This window comes from Cornus florida, unplaced genomic scaffold, assembly GCF_030987335.1.
Source record: "Cornus florida cultivar Cherokee Brave unplaced genomic scaffold, ASM3098733v1 CherokeeBrave_3.0.0_Hap2_Chr03, whole genome shotgun sequence".
Classification (NCBI taxonomy): Eukaryota; Viridiplantae; Streptophyta; class Magnoliopsida; order Cornales; family Cornaceae; genus Cornus; species Cornus florida.
The window spans coordinates 45,019,749-45,040,764 of record NW_026775573.1 but is presented as its reverse complement, the minus strand read 5'-3'; the positions used below and the strand labels follow the sequence as shown (position 1 = coordinate 45,040,764).

The 21,016-nt window shown below is 39.3% G+C and overlaps 1 protein-coding gene and 1 pseudogene across 1 annotated transcript; one reads left to right on the top strand and one right to left on the bottom strand.

Annotated features, from left to right (window-relative positions):
- Positions 1–14,096: 14,096 nt before the first annotated feature.
- LOC132301915 (small nucleolar RNA R71) lies at positions 14,097–14,195 on the top strand (annotated as a pseudogene).
- Positions 14,196–15,598: 1,403 nt separating this feature from the next.
- LOC132301545 (uncharacterized) lies at positions 15,599–16,159 on the bottom strand. Its single transcript, XM_059798788.1, has one exon. The coding sequence runs from the start codon at positions 16,157–16,159 to the stop codon at positions 15,599–15,601; it is 561 nt and encodes a 186-aa protein (XP_059654771.1).
- Positions 16,160–21,016: the final 4,857 nt, after the last annotated feature.

Sequence of the window (21,016 nt, the reverse complement as noted above, 5' to 3'; positions counted from 1 at the left end):
TACCACTCCTCAAGGTAGTAATAGCCTTAACTTGCTCATAATGAATACTTGAAGAATTGGTTTCATCAATCATGTAAGTTTGCCCTTTCGGGTTGGCTATTGGCTGACTAGGTAGCTTTTCATCCTCTCTTCAAGATAAAGTACTCGCTATTTACCCAAATTGTGCTTCTAGCATTGCTATAGCTTGTGAATGAGAATTAAGAAGTTGGGTATTGGCTTTAAGATTAACAAGAGCATTGAGTACTTGATCCTCAAAAGCATAATTTATAGGAGGAGGTGGAAGATTAGGAGTTTGAGTGGGTTGATTCCTGAACTAAGGTGGACGATTAATACCAGATTGATTGAAAGAATTATTTTGTGGCATAGGATTGGATGAATTTTAGTACTGTCCCTGTGATTAAGGAACAGTAGTTCCTTGACTTTGATTACGCCATGATAGATTTGGATGATCTTTCCAGCCAGAATTATATATATGTAGAAGCATATGGATTATACGCTGGTCTAGAGAATGCAGCATTCACTTGCTCCTGTGGGATCTCAGATGATTGTTCCATCATAGGGCAAGTGTCAGCAAAATGAGAAGGATTGGCAAAGATTAAACAAACTTCCTTTTGCAAAACAGTTTGTGGATTTGAAATATGAACATAGCCAGATGATAAGACTTGATCAAACTTACGATTCAATACTTCTATTTGAGCAGCTAACTTACTAGATTTATCTACCTCATAGATTTTTTCAACTTATGCATTCCAGGTGAAGACTTAGACCTAGAGGAAGAAGGATGTTGCATTAAATTTTCACTTAAAGCCTCAAACAGTTCGTCAGCTGGACTCTTACGCAGAAAAGCTCCATTACTGGATGCATCTACCATGTTTCTATAAGAATCAGAAAGACTATCATAGAAAATCTATATTAAGTGCCATTTACTAATATCATGGTATGGACACTTTCTTAGAAGATCATTATATCTTTCCCATGAATCATGGAGCTGTTCTCTTGGGATTTGGGAAAATGTCATGATATCTCTTCTCATTTGAAAGGTTTTACCCACTATGTAGTACTTTTTCAAGAACTCTTGTTACAACATGTCCCATGTAGATATAGAATTTGTTAGAAGGGAATGCAACCAAGTTCTTGCTTTGTCCTTGAGAGAAAATTGGAAAAGTCGCATCCTGAATGAATCACTGGTAAGAGTGGTCAAATTGGTAGTCGAACACAATTCTAAAAATACATCCAAGTGCGTATAAGGATCCTCCATTGCAAACCTATGAAAGGTAGGAAGCATTTGGATCATAGTAGGCTTGATCTCAAAATGGGTTGCATCAGCATCCGAAAATACAAAGCACGAAGGGGAAGTATATGTGGTTGGAATAAAATAATCCTTTAATTGTGGTTGTGGAGGAACAGGTGGCACCTGTTCTCCATTACCATTACCAGTGCTATTACCCGGTGCATCACGATTATCAGCCATGTTATTAAAGGAACTTCCTATTGAATTCAAATATTTTTTAAGTTTTCTTAATAGACTAAGAGTTCTCTTTATTTCAGGATCATACACTAGAGGTTTTGACTAAGTATGGCGAGTTAACATGCACTAATTCCACTAATCTTAATAGTAACAAAAAATAAAAATTTTCCAAGTAAAATAAAACAGCAAAAACTCATAGAAGGTTTTTAAAAACCGAAGCTTTTTATCCCTTAAGCATCTTTGTCCTTACTACTAATTTCCTGTACCTAAAAAGAAAAAGAATTAAGGTAAGATATCAGAAAGATCAAAGATTGGTAAACTAAAAATAAACTAATTAAAAACTAAACTAATAATAAATCTCCTCGGCAACGGTGCCAAAAATCGATACATGTTTGTTTTTACTTCAATAATAAATAACGCTCGTAATAGCATGAATCTTTGTAGGATAACACTATAGAGAGGTGTTAAACCCATAGGTAGATGAGTTATTATGTTTTGCTTTTAACTAATCTTTATTGGTTTTCAGGTAACTGGTTGAATTGGTTGATTGGTTGGTTGTTATAAACATAAAATAAAATTTAACTAAGTTATACTACAGTAATCAGAGAAAGAGAGGTCTTAGGGGGCCTTGACTTAAACACAACTTTCATACTATGGTTAACTATTCCAACTCTGGGGATTTAACAAATTATATTTCAAATGAATTGAACTCAATAACATTCGTTCAATTCGAGTTTTTAAAAAAAGATATTTTATAAATTGCAGTTAACTATAACCTATCTGCGATTAGCAAAGATTATCTACCTACCTACTTTAACTAATTTGTAAATAATCCACCTTTCCTAAGCGTAGACTATAAAATCATTCATTTATAAAAAACATTAGAACACCATTATATGATCCCCATTCTTTTGTCCGGTACCGTTCGATAAGAATTGGTTGAGTCTAGTTAATGAACCAATTATATCTAAGACAATGTAATAACAATTCAAAAACTATTAAAACTGTAAAGAACTAATCGAGTTGTCTTAATTGCTCATAATTATGTAATCAAGAAATATAGTATATATTAAAATATCCCAGAGTTAAAACAATCAAACCATAGTAATCAAATGGGTTACATCAGTGCCCTAAGAGAGGAATTAACTACTCATGACGATGCAGAATATCATCTGTGTTGTTGTTGTCTTCATCATCATGGACAACACTTTTCTTCTTAGGATCTTCACCTTCCAAGGTTGTAAAAACCCTAAAAGCCACCACCACAATATCTACTTTTTGAATAATAAGAGAAAAAAGGGCCTCTTTCTATCAAGGCCTGCGCCTGATTTTATAAAAGAAAATAAAGGTTTGGTGGGCTTTTAGGTTTTCTGGCCCATCCGGAATGAGATACGGTTGTAAAAAGAATAATCCCATAACTTAAATCTGATCTGGCATGTAAGGCTCGAGTTTTAGGAAGTAGAGCTCAAGCTTTGAGGTTCAGGCTTGAGCTTTTGGAAGTAGAGCTCGAGCTTTAAGGTTCAGGCTTGAGCTTTTAGAGCAAGGCTCGAGCTATATTGAATTGTTACTCAAGCTTCAAGGAATAGTGCTCAATCTTCACTTTTACACTTAGCCAAATTTCTTCAACTATTTTTTGAAGTGTCTTTTCCTTCAACACTTAGAATATTTTTGGGATTCATTTCTTTTAACATTGCTCGATCCAAGATTCATGGGCTCGAGTACTAGGTACCAGGCTTGAGCTTTAAGTACTTAAGGCTCGAGCTTTCGATAATGGTGCTCGATCCTTGAGGTTTGGCACGAGGCCTTTGGAGATTGGTTCTTCTTTTAAATCAACTCTTCAAATTCCAACACCTTGTGCTCGAGCTTGAGGGCCAAGGCTCGAGCACCCTACGTAGGGCTCGAGCTCTTGAGGTACAAGGCTCGAGTTCTAATGCCTTGTTGATTTTCTTCTTTTTCTTCTTGCAGCGCTCGAGCCTCAAGACTTGGGCTCGAGCTTTGGGACTTGCATTTTTCCAAACTTCACCATTTAAGCTCTCGGCTTACTTTGAATGACCCACAACGATTTTATAAGTTTCGATATCATCATAAAGTCCTGGTTTTAACCATTTTTCTGGGAAAGTACCTATAAATACACATTTAACATAAATCAGTCTAACAATGGATAGAAGTATCACTTTAGGCCTTAACATACGTATATTTAGGGAGCTCAAATATACAATATTCAGCGCTCATCACGGGGTCATTAAGAGGTGTGTTTTAGGTACCTCCCACTTAATGGTTGGCTTACCCCATTATATTATTATCATTTTTAGGTCACGGAAAAGAAGTGGAAGACGAAAATCCACCACAAGCGTAGACTGGATTGAAGGGTTATTTTTGTCACCTTTTGTAGTTGTACCCCGTTATTTTGTAAAGCACTTGTCAAGACTTCTTAACTTATGGCTCTGTAAATGTAACTTGTGTTATTTTGTAAATGACCATTGAGCTATATTAATTTATACATGAGATGAATGAGCTAGTGATTTATTATATTGAGAAGTCCATCCACGTTTATAACTGGGGAATGTCGTGATGTATTTGCCGTGAATTCGAGACAGGTTGTATGACAGGTTTGGCTTACGATGAACCTAGTTTCTAAGGTTTTTAGTCTATATATAACAGTATTTTTGGGCCTGTCGGCCGGTTGACAAGCCTTGTCAGCCGACCGACAAAGCTTTTCATGGCTTGTACAAAGAGTTGTGTTTTGAGAAGCATTGTTTCTCCCGGCTGAACCTTACCATCAGCTAACCAAAACACCATCTTTAGCCGGCCAAAATCCATTTTCCTGCCAGTCAATAAACCATTTTGGAAAGTACCGAGAGCATGCACTTTGAGTCATTGTTTCAGCCGGCTGACTATTTAAGTCAGCTGACCTAACATACAGTTTCAGTCGGCCTTTTGACCTGCACTTTTTACCCCATTTGTGAAGTTGTGGTTTAGAGTACCTTAAACCTTGGAATGATTCGTGTACTACGTATTAACTTTGGATATGACAGTGTTACCCTTAGATGGCCTCAGGTTCGGGTAAGGACCCGGTTAGTGATTCGGACCCCCGGGTTCAGGTCGTTACATCTGCTATTTCATTATTAACTCTTAATGGGCATTTCTATCCTCAATCACTGAGCTTATCACCCCTAACCTCCTACCCACCCTATGTGATCACCAGCTAAACAAATTGAAATAGATTCCATCTCCCAATGGAATGTTATCTATCTCTAACACTAAGAAATTTATCCACTTGCACCTCCCATCTCTTCATTAGCCTAAGTTTATTTGGCCCCAACCTTTCACTCCCAAATATAATTTCATTTTGTGGATATCATGCCACACTCGATTATCTACTTTGGATCGCAAACCTATGGATCATAAATGGCGATGCTCGTCGCGGTGCAGCCAAATTTGCAAAATAGTGTGGCCAAGTTTTACATTTATAAATGCCACTACTACCAGTAACTAAAAATAGAGCAAAGGTGAGTAGGGATCATCCCAAGGGATTAAGGTGCAGTAGTAGTGGAAACAAGGCTTAGGGTTAGTAGGTCAAGTGATCAAAGGCAGGTTGGTTGGTTGATTAGACTACAATTAAGACTAAACAAGATTAATATCAAGCAAGTAATTAAAGGATAGATAAAACAAGAGAGAGAGAGAGAGAGAGAGAGAGAGAGAGAGAGATCTTGGAACTTAGAGGTCACCACTAAACATCACTTTTCTCTACACTCAATTCACAATTAATGAGGGGAAGGTATATGTTGCAACAATAGTGAGTGTGTGTGGTTGTTTCAACAAGCATGGATGACCAATTAAGTATATATTGTCTAGACAACACAATGAATAACACAATATATCAAACTAAGCCATTAATCCTTCTTTAAGCTCACAATCCAAACACATCACAAAATTAGAGAAATATACTACTTACATTCATAAGTGTGGAACATCAAACAACAAGCATGGATTATCCTCCCATTTAACAACTAAGGTAACTACACTACATCTAAACTAATGACATGAAAATTAATCTAATTAAACTAAGGGAGAGGCACAATCCATCAAGAAATATGCACGGACCATCAAATAAACCACAAGAGCATTCTATTAAGTACTATGTCTTGACAATCTCTAGATCTATAGCATTAATACACATAGACATGCATCAACAACACAAGAAATAGAGATAAACATATGAACATCTATTCTAGCATACATAGACATATGAATAGAATGAAGTGGTCACTTAGAAGAATTAAACCATACAAATCATTGAATAAACAAGATCTATGTAAATAAAGATGTCAAAACATGTATTAGAACACAAATCCCCTCAAAAATACATAAATCAAGGTAAAGAAAGCATGCTTAGGGCTAACTCTAGCCCCAAGAGAATGTTAAGCCACTCATGGATGGTGTCCTTCAACCCTTAAGGGCTATCTCCATGGTAGAAATGCTCCTCTTCTTCAAGTAGATGGAAAACTCCCAAGAGTGTGTCTCTAGTTTCTCCTCTCTTTTCTTCTTCTCTAAGAATTCTAAATTGTGTATCAAAAACTATCAACTCTCCTCTTTGTAAAAGTGGCTCATGTTCCTTATATATGCAGCTCAAATGTCACACCCAATGGTCTAGGCTCGTACATATGGGCTCCTCTAATGATTGTACAATGAGACAACTTTTAATGAGCTGAAAATATATTTTTTTCGCATTTGAGAGGGTTTGATCGATCAAACTTGTGCTGTGATTGATCGAACTGAGCTGAGATCTATCAAACTTTAGCTGGATTGATCCTCCATGGCGGTGTCTTTTTTGGATAAGGATAGATCTAAGATATTTTGGGGAAAGAGACAAAAGTGGTAGGTAGGGTGGTACAACAGGATAAGATGAAATCTTTTCGATCGATCTGAGAACTTTTGGATCGATCGAACTTTGTTGGAACTTTATATATGGACAAAATAGCTTGGATCCATCTTGGATGGTCTAGATCGATGAACTTTCGATCGATCAAACCTTTCTTGAGATCGATCGAACATGCTGAATTCCACCTTTTGTTTTAATCTGCTTCCACTTTGCTCCTTTCTTCCATCCAGCTTGAGTTAGCTTTTTTTGAGCACTTATTTGGCTGAATTAGCCTATTTTGGGGATAAGCACGTAAAAAGGACAATAACATGAAATTAGTCTAAAACGGGAAAGTGAAATAAATAAAGGTCCTAGAATGTTCAAGCTTAAGGGGTTTAAAAGCGCACTTTTCAGCGCTCATCACACACCCAAACTTAAATATTATTAGTCACTAGCAATGAACTACAAAGTAAAGGAATGAAATGAACGACTATACGACTATGAACTAGAAAGAAATAAATGGATAACGCCACTTTCGTAAGGAACATGATTGCATTTAGCATATGCAACAAGCCTTTTTAATCCCTAGGTTACCCCTAGTGGACGAGTGAAGTCTCGTGAGGGTTTCTAGAAATGATACCCACAAACATTAAGCTAATTCTCACAAAAGAGACACCAATATTGCAAACAAGCATTGGGAGAAAACTACCTCAAGTATGCAATTTTTCAAACATTTTCAAGCAATTTCCCAAAATTTCAACATCAAGCAAGCAAGTATGGTCCTCCACACATCAAGAAAATGATCATGCAAATCAAAACAACACTAGAATCCTTTTTGAGTGGAACGGCATAAAGTGTGTTGCTATTTAAGCCAACTAAAGAAATGACCACATCCTTACCCTCAAACTAGCACACAAATCTAGTACCGATTATCAAAACAAATAGTGGACCTTTTATTAAAGCTTAATTCATCTAGGTGCACTTATTCTTTTCATTCAATAATTTTATTTTATTTTATTTTATTTTATTTTATTATTATTTTTTTTTTTACCTTAAGGATCAAAGATGGAAGCATGGTGCAATGTAGTGAACTATTAAGCTTTCTAGCGATTCATAAGGTCGAGCGTTAGGTCAATGACTCCCAAACCAAACGGCTTTAGGGCATTAGGTGTTTAAACATCCCTACGGACTTACAAGTTCAAATCAACTAGGATACAAATCAAAACAACCACCAACTAATCATTTCCCACTTCTTACCTTTTGGGAGAAGTCTTCACTTTTTTTTTTTTTTTTTTTTTTGAATTCAATTATTAACCTAAAGTTTGGGCCCTCCACCTTTCGGCGCGAGAAATTCAGTGCTTAATGAGGTTAAAATCCCGGCTATTCAATGAAAAGGAATTGTTATCCACCTTTATCAAAATTGAAGGCTTTCAATGCATTACTAGCTCAATTGGGATATAACCAATTCAATAATCAACAAAGCATGTACCCCATAAATGAATGTTAGTGTGCGTCTGTGCTAGTGTAGAATTCTAGAGTGAATCTCAAAACAATCACAAAATCAAGATGATGTGGACCACAAGTACAAGCATGATATCAATCTTTCAAAAAATTTACTCCTAAATGGCATCCATAAGGTATACAAGGAGTATTGGACTCTCAAGTCAAGCAATTTTTAAATATTAAGCAATATAGTCCTCAAAAGATTAAAATCATCGCTAGTTATGGACCAATCATAGACAATCCTTCAAATACACAAGTTATGCTTAAAATTTTGAATTAAAATCAAATACTGCAATTAACACCATTACCCCCAAACTTAAATGGCACAATGTCCTTAATGTGCAAAGACAACAAAAGAAAGAGTATACCAGTGTAGCTATAGCAAAGAATGGTCGGGACACACGTATCCAAAGTGGGTGGTATAACCCCCCCAAACTTGGGACTAACTGTGGTCCTGAAAAGATGGCACTGGATAAAAGTTCATTAGACAACAAAAGGGATAATAATAGTGCACAGTGGACATGCAAGTGTAAATGGGACGAGAATTGAAGTAAAGAGAGAGGAAAAAGGGTGGTCCTGAAAATTTGGGCAGCACTCTCTCTCACTGAAGTCATTGGGATGCACCTGATGGAATTAATCAAATACAGATTTATCATTACAAGGTATGACATCCAAAATATAGCATGTATAAACAAAAATAATATACATCATATCACAGTATCAGGGCCAACAGACTGGGCGCAAAAATAGAGTAACAGTAATAATGTATCACAATATATAAAATGAAAGAACTAAAGATATAGAGAGATCAGGAAAAGGAGGTAGGATGAGTAGGGCACGCTCCGCGGATATCTTGAGATAAGTCTCGCAGCGCAGCCATGACATCGGTACGGAGAGATGAAATGTCAGCTCGGATAGATACTACAGCATGCTCCAAAAGCCTAGAGACGCTTTCCAAATCCTGGTGTCTATGCTTGAGCCTCAGGTACTACTGGATTAGGAGAATGGTGTGCATCCTGAGCTTGCTCTAGGAAATATAAGGGTGACCCCGCTGGAGAGTAATGCTGCAGATCCTCTGTTAGAGGCAGCTCTAAGTCTATGTCAATAAGTATGGTAGCCAGATCGACTACTAGATCATCCACTACTGCTGTTGTTGGTGCGTTTGTTGCTGCTGCTGCCATCTCCTCTTCCTCAGCCTCCTCGGCTGCTATCATAGAGTCGTCCTGAAGACTCTTGATAAGAGCATTATAGCTCTTATTCCAGTCCTTCTTGCTGAAATGGCAAGATCCTGTCTCGGGACGCTTATCAAGACGGAAGGGATAGTGCTAATCGTGGAGGATCTGAGTGATCAGATGGCCAAATGGAAGATACTTAGCCCATTTGGGCTTGGCCTTGCTAATATAGTCTGCATTGAGCTTCATCATCACGGTCCAGTAGAGGGCCGGAATAAAAACTCAACACCCTATGTAGAAGGCATACAGGGTTGTCATATAATCGCCGCGCCTCTGAATCTTGTGGCAGACCATGAAGATGTTTCGGTACAGGACCGAATCGAAGAACCACAAGTCATCGGGCAGATAGGTGCGAGTAGCAAAAGTGTCGCCCTCACTGTAATGGCCTGTAAGTGCCTCGGCCATAAATGCATAGGAATGCCACCTCTCCAAAATAAGATAATCGAGCTCAAGCTCGGGAGGGCAGGCATACGGGCATCGGTAGGATTGGGCCAAAGTCTCCACCGTAATGCGGATAGGATGGCCATCAACTGTAGTGCGTAACTCCGCCAGATTACTCGGGGCAGGTCGGAGGTTCTGGAAGAACATCCGAACAAGCCGCGGGTAAACTGGGTAAATGACCGGGGCTAGAATGGCTGAAATGCCCTGGCGATCAATATCCTCATAAGTAGCCCGGGTCAAGATATACCGTGAGAAGAATGAAATATCGAAGATCGACTCATGCGCCACTGAAAGGCGTGAGTATCTCAGTAGCAGTCTATTTAGAGCCTGGCCCGGCTGTGGATGGGGCGGAGATGGAGTACGTTCAGCCTCATCATGGGATGATGAAGATACAGAGTCTGAAGACTGGAGTCTAGAGTCCGATGAGGACTGAGCTGGATCTGTGTCAATAGGAATCTGCAGCTGCTCAGGCTGCTCATGAACATGAGAGGGCTCACCTGGCCTCTCTAATCTAGGCCTAACTCTTCGGCCGTACTGTTGCATGGCAACAGTCTTTACTCGGGCCATAACCTGTAAAATATCACAACACTTGCAAAATTAGTAATAAATAATAAAGATTTGAGGCACAATATATAAAAACATGTATGTCAAATAAGATAGACAACACAGAACATGAATCTATGCAAGTGATGATGGAGCTAAATAAACAGTGACATAAAGTGAAGCATGCTAAACAATATAAGTATGGAATGCATCCAATGTGGAAAACACAGGCATTGGGCATGTATGAGATAGCATAAAATCACAAAAGAGAGTGTGAAAAGTGTGGGATGTAAGTCTGTGAAGTTTGATCGATCACAAAATTGTGAGATCGATCTTAGTGAGATCGATCTGAGATAAGTTCGATCGATCTTGTGTGATCGATCGAAGAAAACTTCGATTGATCGAACTGCTAAGAGCAATTCGAACAGTCACAGATCTATGGCTTTTGTGGCAAAAGGGCACCCAAGCAAGCTTGTGGGGCCCTCTCATACATCAACAACACAAAATAGGGCACTTGTTTGTATACATCAACGTCAAAATCAATTTAAAAATGAAAAATATATACAAAGCTATATACACATATATACACCATCATGGAAACTTCAAATATGGCAAGATTCAAACCTAACAACCCTAGATCTAACATGGCAAGCATCGTAAACATAGGATGGAAGATTAAAATCAAGAGAAAGAGTGTGAAACTTACGAAATCCGAGAGAGAGAAGTGGTGCAAAGGAGAGAGATGAGATCTGAGATGAAGGAGAGATATTCGAGCCTCGAGAAGGTCGCCGGAGGGTTCGCCGGAGATGGGAGAGAGATGGGTTGTAGCGGCGAGGGGTGAGAGGGTCTTTAGATCGATCTTTGAATTGATCTAATGACTCTAGGGTTTTGTTTTTAAAAACATTTCCCGACAGGTTCGATCGATCAGGGAAAATCTTCGATCGATCAAACAAGATTGATCTTGAAAATGTTAAGATCGATCTTAGTTCACTAAACGACAAAGTTTTTTATTTTTATTTTTTTATATATGTATATAATATTTATAATAAAAGTCTAGTATATTTTTAGATTTTTGGAAAATTAAACAAAATTAAATTAAATTAAATTAACATAAAATTAAAGAAAATAAAATCTTTTTGAAATTTTTGAAAATATTTGGAAATAAAGAAAATCTAAATATTTTTTATTTTTTATTTTTGGGTTTTGAAAATTTTAAAATAAAAGTAGAAATTAAAGTAAAAATCTTTTTGAGTTTTGAGGATAAAATAAAGTAAAAATAAAAGTAAAAATGAAAATGAAAATGAAAACAAAGTCAAAATCAAGGTCAACGAGAGTCACAGATTGATGAATATGAGATCGATCGAAAGGGTACTTCGATTGATCGAACAGGTGAAAACCTGCAGAGAAGTTCCAACAATGCAAAGAAAGGCCTATTTTCATGTATCTCAAAAATTTTCTAAGTGTGGAGTGAAGATCGATCCAAGAAAAAGTTGGATCGATCTAGGAACTTTTAGATCAATCCAAGAAATTTTTCGATCGATACACAAAGGGCTGATTTATGCAGGAAATTTTAGATCGATGGAACAGAGCAAAGATTGGATGCAGGGATGGCTGTTCGATCGATCAAACCTCTTTTAAGATCGATCAAACTTGGACAAAATGCCTATTTTCAAAATGAAAGTGCATGCATACTTAATCAAAATCCTAGCCATATGTATGAATTCCAGAACATATCTAGACGACGCAAGAATTGAAAGGGAAAAATAGAAATGAGGGAGGAATAGGGTTGTAAATCCTACGAAATATTTACTAGTCTTTAACGTCTCTAGCAAGACGTTGGGCTCTTTTAGCCCGGATCAAACATCTTATAATGCATCCCTTCCTTGTCGAGGTGATGAATACTTTGAATTCCATCCAACAAACGGTTCCCTAGAGAACTTGTTGGATTAGGTTCAAAGGAGATTGTTGGTCCTTTGTCAATATGATCTTTGGGCTTCCATGCCCTTTCAAAGCAAGATTTTGAAACATCATTTTTGGAATTCAAGGTTGAAAATGAACTTTTTGAAGTTTTGGTTTCAAGAAAAGACTCTATTCTTTCATATTCATTGTCTAGACATTTTTCTACAACATTTACTTCTTCATGCTTGTCAAATGAATTTGGGATCGGATTGAAGATATTCAATTTCACCTTCATATGTCCAAATGAGATTTTCATTACCCCCGTCCTATAATTGATGTTGGCATCTGAGGTTGCCAAGAAAGGACGGCCAAGGATAATGGGAATTTGGCCCTTGGGATTTGGAACCAGTTCCGTGTCAATGACAACGAAATAGATCGGGAAGAAGAATTTATCAATTTAAATCAAGACGTCCTCAATGATACCCCTAGGCTTTTTGATGGATCAGTCGGTAAGTTATAAAACCACCGACGTCGGTTTCAAGTCTCCTAAGCCTAATTTGACATATACCGAGTATGGAAGAAGATTAATATTTGCTCCTAAGTCTAAAAGAGCCCGATTTTTGACATGGTCACCAATGATGCAAGAAGTAGTAGGTGAACCGGGGTCTTTAAACTTTGGGAGGGTGTTATGTTGCAAGATTGAGCTCACTTGCTCGATCAAGACCACTTTCCTAGGTGCTTGGCTCTTGTTTTTCCTCTTTTGGGTGCAAAGATCTTTTAAGAACTTGACATTAGTCGGAATTTGCTTAATTGCATCCAAAAGTGGAAGATTAATCTTCACTTGCCTAAATATTTCGATGATTTCATTTGTTTTGGTCTTTTGCTTATCAAGGTAAATGGATCCTTTCAAGGTATCTAGAAATGAGCTCTAGGCTCAAAAGCTTTTTCAAAACTTTTCTTTGAAGAGTCTTCAACACAAGAATTTTTAAGATCCTTTTTCAAAGCTTTGTTCACTTTATCTTTCAAATCAATTTTGAACTCACTTTTCAAATCACTTTTTAACACTTTCTCATTTGAATGATCATGCATATGCAATGAAGGAGGAATATGGTGAGAAACGGGACGGGTGTCAACTTTTGGTTGTACCAGTTCACTCTCTTCATTGGAAATACCTACTTGGTTGTCAATAATCTTCCCACTTCTCAAAGTTGTCACCACATTGACATGTTCAATTGTGTGCCTTTCCGATGAGGAATGAGTCTCCATAACACATTGTTGCTTTGGTGGGGCATTCAAAGGCATCTTCCCATTTTCTCTAGCATTTAAGGTACTAGCTATTTGCCCGACTTGGGTTTCTAGCTTAGCAATGGATTGAGAATGGGAATGAAGCAATTGAGTGTTTGCCTCTAGAGTGCCTAAAGCGGTCAAAACTTTTTCTTCAAAGGCGGGACTCCTAGAGTTTCCTTGAGAATATGATGATTGGTTAGGAAAATGAGAATTAGAAAATTGATTGCCATGTGATTGAAATGATAATGACTTAAAACCTTGGGAACCTTGGCCTTGCATTGGTGGGGGAACATACTTCCCTTGAAAATCACCTTGGGGAGGGTTTGAGCCTTGCCCTTGGCTTTTCCAAGAAAAGTTTAGATGGTTCCTCCAACTTGAATTGTAATGAGTGCCATAGGGATTATTCCCTTGATTAACAAATGTTGCATTGACTTGCTCATGGGGCTCACTTTGCACATGTCCATGGGAACAATTGGAAGTAGAATGCAAGACACTTGAACAAGTCATGCAAGATTCATTAGATGCACGATGATGGATATGAGTAGGGAAGGAAGATACTTGATTTGCCGAATTTTGATTGATCATGAATTGATCGAACCTTTGAGATAAGGATTTCATCTCGGCGGCTATGTCATTGGAGTTGTCAACTTGATACAACCCGATATTCTTATTTCCACCTAGGTTTCTAGCATTTTTAGAAGATAAAGACTTATGCATTGAATTCTCACTCATGCTTTCATACAATTGACACACATCATTTTCATGCTTGTCAAGATAAGAACCACCCATGGATACATCAACCATACCCTTGTGATTATCCGGTAAACTTTCAAAGAAATATTGAACTATTTGTTACTTAGGTATGTCATGATGAGGGCACTTTTTAAGCAAGTCATTAAACTTTTTCCATGCCTCATGAAATATTTCCCCATCCCCTTGAGAAAATTCTTTAATTGAAGTTCTCATGTCATTGATCTTAGAAACCGAATAGTACTTTTTCAAGAACTCTTGTTGCATTTCCGCCCAAGAAGTTATCGATAAAGGCCTAAGATTGTTGAACCAATATTTTGCCTTGTCTTTAAGGGTAAAAGGAAAAATTTTAAGTCTTAACACTTCTTCTGGCATGTCCGTGTATTTCACGGTTGAACACACTTCAAGAAACTCATCCAAATGCTTATAATGTTCTTCACTAGGAAGTCCATGATAGTTTGGAAGCATTTGAATAGTTTGTGATTTAATTTCATAGTGATGTGCTCTAAATGGGGGCAATTGAATACAAGTGGGTGCATTGTATTCATTTGGCATATAATGGTCTCTCAATGCAATGGGAGGATTCACAATTGGTGGTGCTAAACGAACACCTTGATCAGCTTGAACTATGGGAGGTTGTGGAGCAAATATTGGCCTAGGCATTCCCAATGGAACTTGGCCTTATTGTTGTGGATGAATGAATGGTCGAGGCATGCCTAATGGTACTTGAACATTTTCATGATGCATATTAGGGTGGAGGTTGCCTTGTTGGTCTATGTGACCAAGGTCCTCCACATGGTCGTCATTCAAATCCTCCATTGGTGAAATGGAGTGATGAGAACCACCTCTTCCCATAGGATTACGAATAACCGATTCAAGATGCAAATTAGGAGGGACAAGAGTAGGATTTAATGACATATGACCATGCATACACAAGCAAAGCAAATGCCAGATATTGAGGGGGCAAAAAAGATTACTAGTCGCCGTCGTGTTCCGAGACCTCTCTGAGATGCCAAGTTTGGCTGCTGATGTGACTGATGCCATGTCCGTCTTGATAGATCATTATAACTTAAGTCAAGAACAGATAAACCATCTTCAATCTGTCCAGAGTCGATTCCCAACTCTCGTCTCTGATTTTCAGCTCTTCTCTCAGAAGGCTGGTGAGTTGTCGTCTACGATCCATGAAAAGCTGCAGGAGCAAGAATCTTTGATTCAACAAGAGAAAGACAATGTTTCCCATTTTCGGGCCTTAAAATTAACTCATGTTAAGGAAAACCAGAGAGCAGCAGAGATCGAACGGGAGACAGAACGTCTCAAGATGGAATTGACTGGAACTGCCCGGTCAAGAGAATGACTCGCTATTCAGATGAAGGAGATTTATCAAAAGAATGTGGAAATTGATCAGCAGAGAGAATCGGTCTCAAAAGAAATTCCTCGACTGAGGGCTGAGAAGGCCAAAGAGGATGAAAAAATGGCCATGTCTAAGAAAGAGTGGGATGAGCTCAGGAGTCATTTTGTTTATCTGCAAAGAAAATGATAGGTAATGACTCTTATAAACTTTTGTACTCAATGAAAACAATGAATGAAATGCATGTCTCTATGGCTTCTGGTTATTTAACCATATTTGGTTTTATTCTCCATTGTCTCCCACATTGTAGGATAATAAGTTTTTAAGTATCGGCCATTAATCGGTCGAGGGTGTATTTCCCCGTCAAGATCTTGCAAATGATATGCGCCTCCTTTTAAGACTTTGTAAACCATAAATGGACCTTCCCAATTTGGTGACCATTTTCCATATTTTTGATCATTCACACCCATTGGGAGGACAGTCTTCCAAACCAAGTCACCTTCACCGAAGATTTTGGCCCTAACACGCTTGTTATATGCCCTTGCTACTCGCCTTTTCTGAACTTGTATGTGGTCAAAAGCCCTTAACCTTACTTCGTCTAGGTCCTCCAATTCGATCAACATAGACTCATTATATTCAGCAGGGGTCAAATTGTTTTGCAATGCGAATCTCATTGACCGCACAGTCACTTCTATAGGCAAAACTGCATCATGACCATAGGTGAGCGTGAATGGAGTCACACCTGTGCTTGACCGTTGAGAAGTCCTATATGCCCAAAGTGCTTCTGATAACAGTTCATGCCACACCCTAGGGTTATCTTCCACCATATTTTCAATGATGCCTTTTAGCGTCTTATTAGACGACTCGACTTGACCATTTCCTTGTGCAAAGTGAGGGGTTGAGTTTAGGAGCTTGATCCCGTACTCTGCTGCAAATGCCTGCACTTCTTAGGCGACAAAGGCTGAACCTCGATCAGTTGTGATTGATTCTGGGATCCCAAATCTATGAATAACATGTTGTTTGATAAACCGAATCACATCTTCTTAGTGCACTGACTTCATGGGCACCGCTTCGACCCACTTGGTAAAGTAGTCAGTTGCCACAATGATAAAACAATGTTGTTTAGAAGAAGGTGGATAAACTTTCCCTATCAAATCCATAGCCCAGCCTCTAAAAGGCCATGGTTTTATGATTGGTTGTAATTCAATCACCGGGGCTCTATGGATTGGCCCATGCCTTTGACACGCTTGACATCCTTTGGCGTATGTGATACAATCTTTAAGCATCCCGGGCCAGTAATAAGCGTACCTTCTAATCAACCACTTTTTTTTTTATTCCAGCTTGGTGAGCACCACATATCCCTTCATGGGTCTCTCCCATTACTTTCATGGCTTCTTTCTTACTGACACACCTTAAGAGTAGGTCATCTTTGATGCTTTTCCTGAATAGGTCTCCATCAATCATCACAAACTTAAGAGCTTTGATCTTTAGCTTCTTGTCAGCCTTAGGGTCTGGATTTTTGAGAAAATCGACGATCGGTGTTCTCCAATCATTTTCTTCCATATCGTCTTCCACCTCGATTGCAAAGACCTCTGCCAACAATTCTTCCCTCGCCTTAACTGAGGGTAATGATCTTCTCTTTATTCTGATCAAATTCTCCATTATTCTTTCTGGCACCTTAACGCCAGATGTTATTTGAGCCAAATCATTGGCCTCTTTATTATGCAATCTATAAACATGCTTGACCTTTACCTCTGCAAATTCTTGTAGTAATTGCATAGCTATAGAGTGGAATGGTTTGAGGTGCCAACTTTGGCACTTGAAATTGCTGGACAACTGACTGATCACCAGACTTGAATCACCTATGATTTCAACGGTCTGTGCCCCCATCTTTAAGAGTATTTCAAGACCAATAATCAGAGCTTCATATTCTGCTTGATTGTTAGAACATTTGAAATCTAGAAAGAAAGAATATGTTGTTTTCCTGTCATTTGGTGCAATTATTACAACTCCAGCTCCCCTGACATCATTTGCGCTGGATCCGTCAAAAATTAGAGTCCAAGGAGTTAGTTGAATAGCACATAACTCTATTGCATCATAGACTCCCAGATCAACATCCAAGCATGGACGGTCAGCTAGGAAATCAGCAAGTGTTTGGCCCTTCACGGCCCTTTGAGGCAAATATTGGAAACTGAATTCCATAAGGGCCAAGGACCACTTGCCTATTCGTCCAGAAATTATTGGACGAGAAAGCATATACTTAATTAAGTCAGTGGCACAAATCACATAAACTAAAATAGGTAGCATATATATTCTCAATTTGTGAGCAGCAAAATACAAAGCAAGACACATTTTTTCGATTGGCGTATATCGACGCTCAACCGGTGTCAAAATACGACTAAGGTAATACACCGCCTGTTCTTTCCCTACTTCATTATCCTGGGCTAACAAACTTTCGATTGACTCATCCGCGGCTGAAATATATAACTTCAGCGGCTGTTTCTTCCTAGGTGGCATAAGGACAGGAGGGTTAGCAAGATATTCCTTGATTGATTCAAACACATGTTAGTGATGCTTTTCCCATCGAAAGTCTTCCTCTGATTTGAGGTTTAAGAGCTGAGAAAAGGTATGGATCTTTCCAGCACGGTTTGAAATAAACCTTCCCAAGTATGTGATTTGACCAATCAGTCTTTGTAACTCCTTCTTGTTATGAGGTGGTTGAGCGTCGATGATTGCCCTAGCTTTATTCTTGTCGATCTCGATACCCCTCCGATGCACCAAGAACCCTAGAAAGTTCCCTGCTGTCACTCCAAAGGCGCATTTAAGTGGGTTCATCTTCAAACCATGGGTTCTCATTTTCTCAAATGATCTCCTCAAGTCGGCCAGATGTTTCGCCTTTGTCGCTGATTTCACCACGACGTCGTCAATGTATACTTCCATAAATTTCCCAATCATGTCATGGAAGATTGCATTCATAGTTCGTTGATAAGTGGCTCCGGCATTCTTCAAACCAAAGGGCATCACCACCCATTCGAAAGTGCCTATGGCTCCCGGACATCTAAATGTCGTTTTGTTAACATCATCCTTTGCTATGAATATCTGGTTGTATCCTGAGTGACCGTCCATGAATGACAGAATCTCATTCTTGGCGGCCGCATCAATCAATTGATCGGCCATGGGCATAGGATACTCATCTTTTGGAGTAGCTAAATTTAAATTCCTGAAATCTACTAATCTTTCCATTCTTCTTAACCACGGGAACGATATTGGATAGCCAGTCACAATACCTTGTGGTCCGGATGAATCCTGCTTTGAGCAAACTCTCAATTTCCTCCTTCACTTTCATAGTCACTTCTGTTGACATACGTCTAGGCGCTTGCTTGAACGGTTTAAAACCTTCTTTTATAAGTAGTCGATGCTCGACTAGCTGCTTTGGTAATCCCGGCATCTCAGTGTAATTCCAAGCAAAACAATCCTTATATTCTCTAAGCAACAAGATTAATTCAGCTTTAAAGTCAGGTTCTAGAAGATCACTTATGTAGGTTGGCCGAGGCTATTCTTCTGCTCCCAAATTGATCTCCAACAAGGGATCCTGAACATCGGCTTTCAGATCCTCTAGCTTAGCTGGAGCTGCATCTAGCTCTTCTAGCTGAATAACATCTCGACAATCCCCTGACTCACCTTCTTCTATGATTTCGGCCATATTGGCCGACATATCACTCCACAACATTGCCCGTCTTTCGGCGAGATATGCTCTTAGCCGTGCCATGCTAGCTTTAAATGCTAGCATTTTCTCCTTCTCCTTTTGGGCTTGGTCCATTAACAACCTGTTGTTCTTCAACTTCAACTATCAGCCTTGGCTCGCAGATAACACTTGGCCTTAATAGTTCCTTGAATAAATCGGATAAGTCCCCGTCTGTCAGATTTTTCCTCATCGTCGCCTTCTCAGGCTTGCCATACTTGTCACAACCAATGAGCCTCACAGGACCTATTTCTTCCTCATACAAAAGTGCATCAGCCACATGGACCCGAGCTTCGAAAGGCTTATTGTCTCCCCATATGACTTGGATTTCATCCCCATCCCAGAAAATCATAAACTGGTGGAGGGTAGAAGGGATGCAGAAATATGGGTGTAACCAATCACGCCCAATCAAAGCGTTGTAAGCCGCCCCTGCGTCGACTACGAAGAATGCAGTCATGGTCTTACATTTTCCAACTGTCATTTCCAAGGTGACCACCCCTCTGGTCCTGGCTTTGCCCCCCGTGAAATTACTGACTGTCAAGTCAGTGGGAATCAAGTCATCTTCCATTTTTTGTAGCAACCTCATGGTGTTCATCGGAAGGATATTAACCGCAGATCCATTATCTATCAGTGCCCGAGACACTGGCATCCCTTCTAGGAACACTCTGATATAGAGTGGTTTCAAGTGTTGAGACATTGCCGTAGAAGGCTTCTCAAAAATCACCCTAGCCGCCTGATCTCTCCCAATGGTCACTAACTCATTATCTCGTGGTTTAGCTCTTATCACAACGACTTTCTGTTTCTTATCTTCAGAGATCAACTCAGATGGGTTCTCAATAATCTCTGGAACTTCCTGCCCTTCATCATCGATCACCTCGACGTCTCCTTCCATAGTGGAGGGTTGATCAGGTTTAGCCTCAAAAATATGAGGCAAGGTAAGAACCATATTGCAATTCAGAATTCCTTTAAATGAACCAAATTTGATACTCTTTAAACCATCATCTTGCTCATCCAGGTCGAGTTCATCATCACCAAATCCTGCTTCATCCTCAGCTTCTTTCATTGAAGAAGATGCACATTTCTCTTCAGTGCATCCATTTCCGTCTGCACTATCTTCCTTGGATTTTCCTTTCGGATCACTTTTTGAATCTTGCTTGATAGGTTCTCTCCTAAGCAAAGTCACCTTATCTGGCTGTGGAGCTGAATATTTTTCTTCCATTCTCTTTAACTCAGTTTTCATCCGCTGCCACCGTCTTACTTGAGTGCGAGTCATGAATGCTGGCGGGATATCCCTGACCCTAGAGAACTTTGGATGACTCACCCTTGACCATTGACCATCGTCAGTGACTGGTGGCTTGACCATCCTTTGCCTGTGGTTTGGGTGGTCAACTGATGTCTCAGCTTGGCGAGCCACATTTGAGTTATACTCTCTAGGCTTCCAGACAGCATGAGTAAGTTTCCTTGACCGATTGTTGGGGTTCACTTCTCGCATTCGCTTGTGATGCTCATTGGTATTAGACCTTCTATCAGGCCATGTTAATCGACTTGTCACAGGCACCCTAGACGAGGGTGACCTAGGTCTGTTTTCATGACGTGAACTTCCAAGACGTCCCCGAGTGTCGCTGTGGAACCTCTCTCGGTCCCTTCCAATGTCTGTCTTACATTTAGGGCATAATCCTTGCTTGATCAGCTCCAGTTGAGCCTCCCGCAACTCATTTTCTAAGTCATCCTTAGACCTTGGAGTTTCCTTAACCATTGGCTTCTTTCCTTCAGCCTTGCTTTCTCTGTTAGCTGAAGTATCCTCAAAATCAATTCTTCTCCGTGGCCTGTTGGCCATTGAGATTTCGACCATGTTACTGCTGACCAAGGCTGGGAATGGATCACTGTCAACGCTCATCACCTCTTTCTTCATCTCCGGGAACTTCCATGCCCCCTTCTCGAT

Bases quoted from the DNA above. Each gene is read 5' to 3' on its own strand.
- LOC132301545 (XM_059798788.1), bottom strand. From the start codon at position 16,159: ATGGTGGAAGATAACCCTAGGGTGTGGCATGAACTGTTATCAGAAGCA.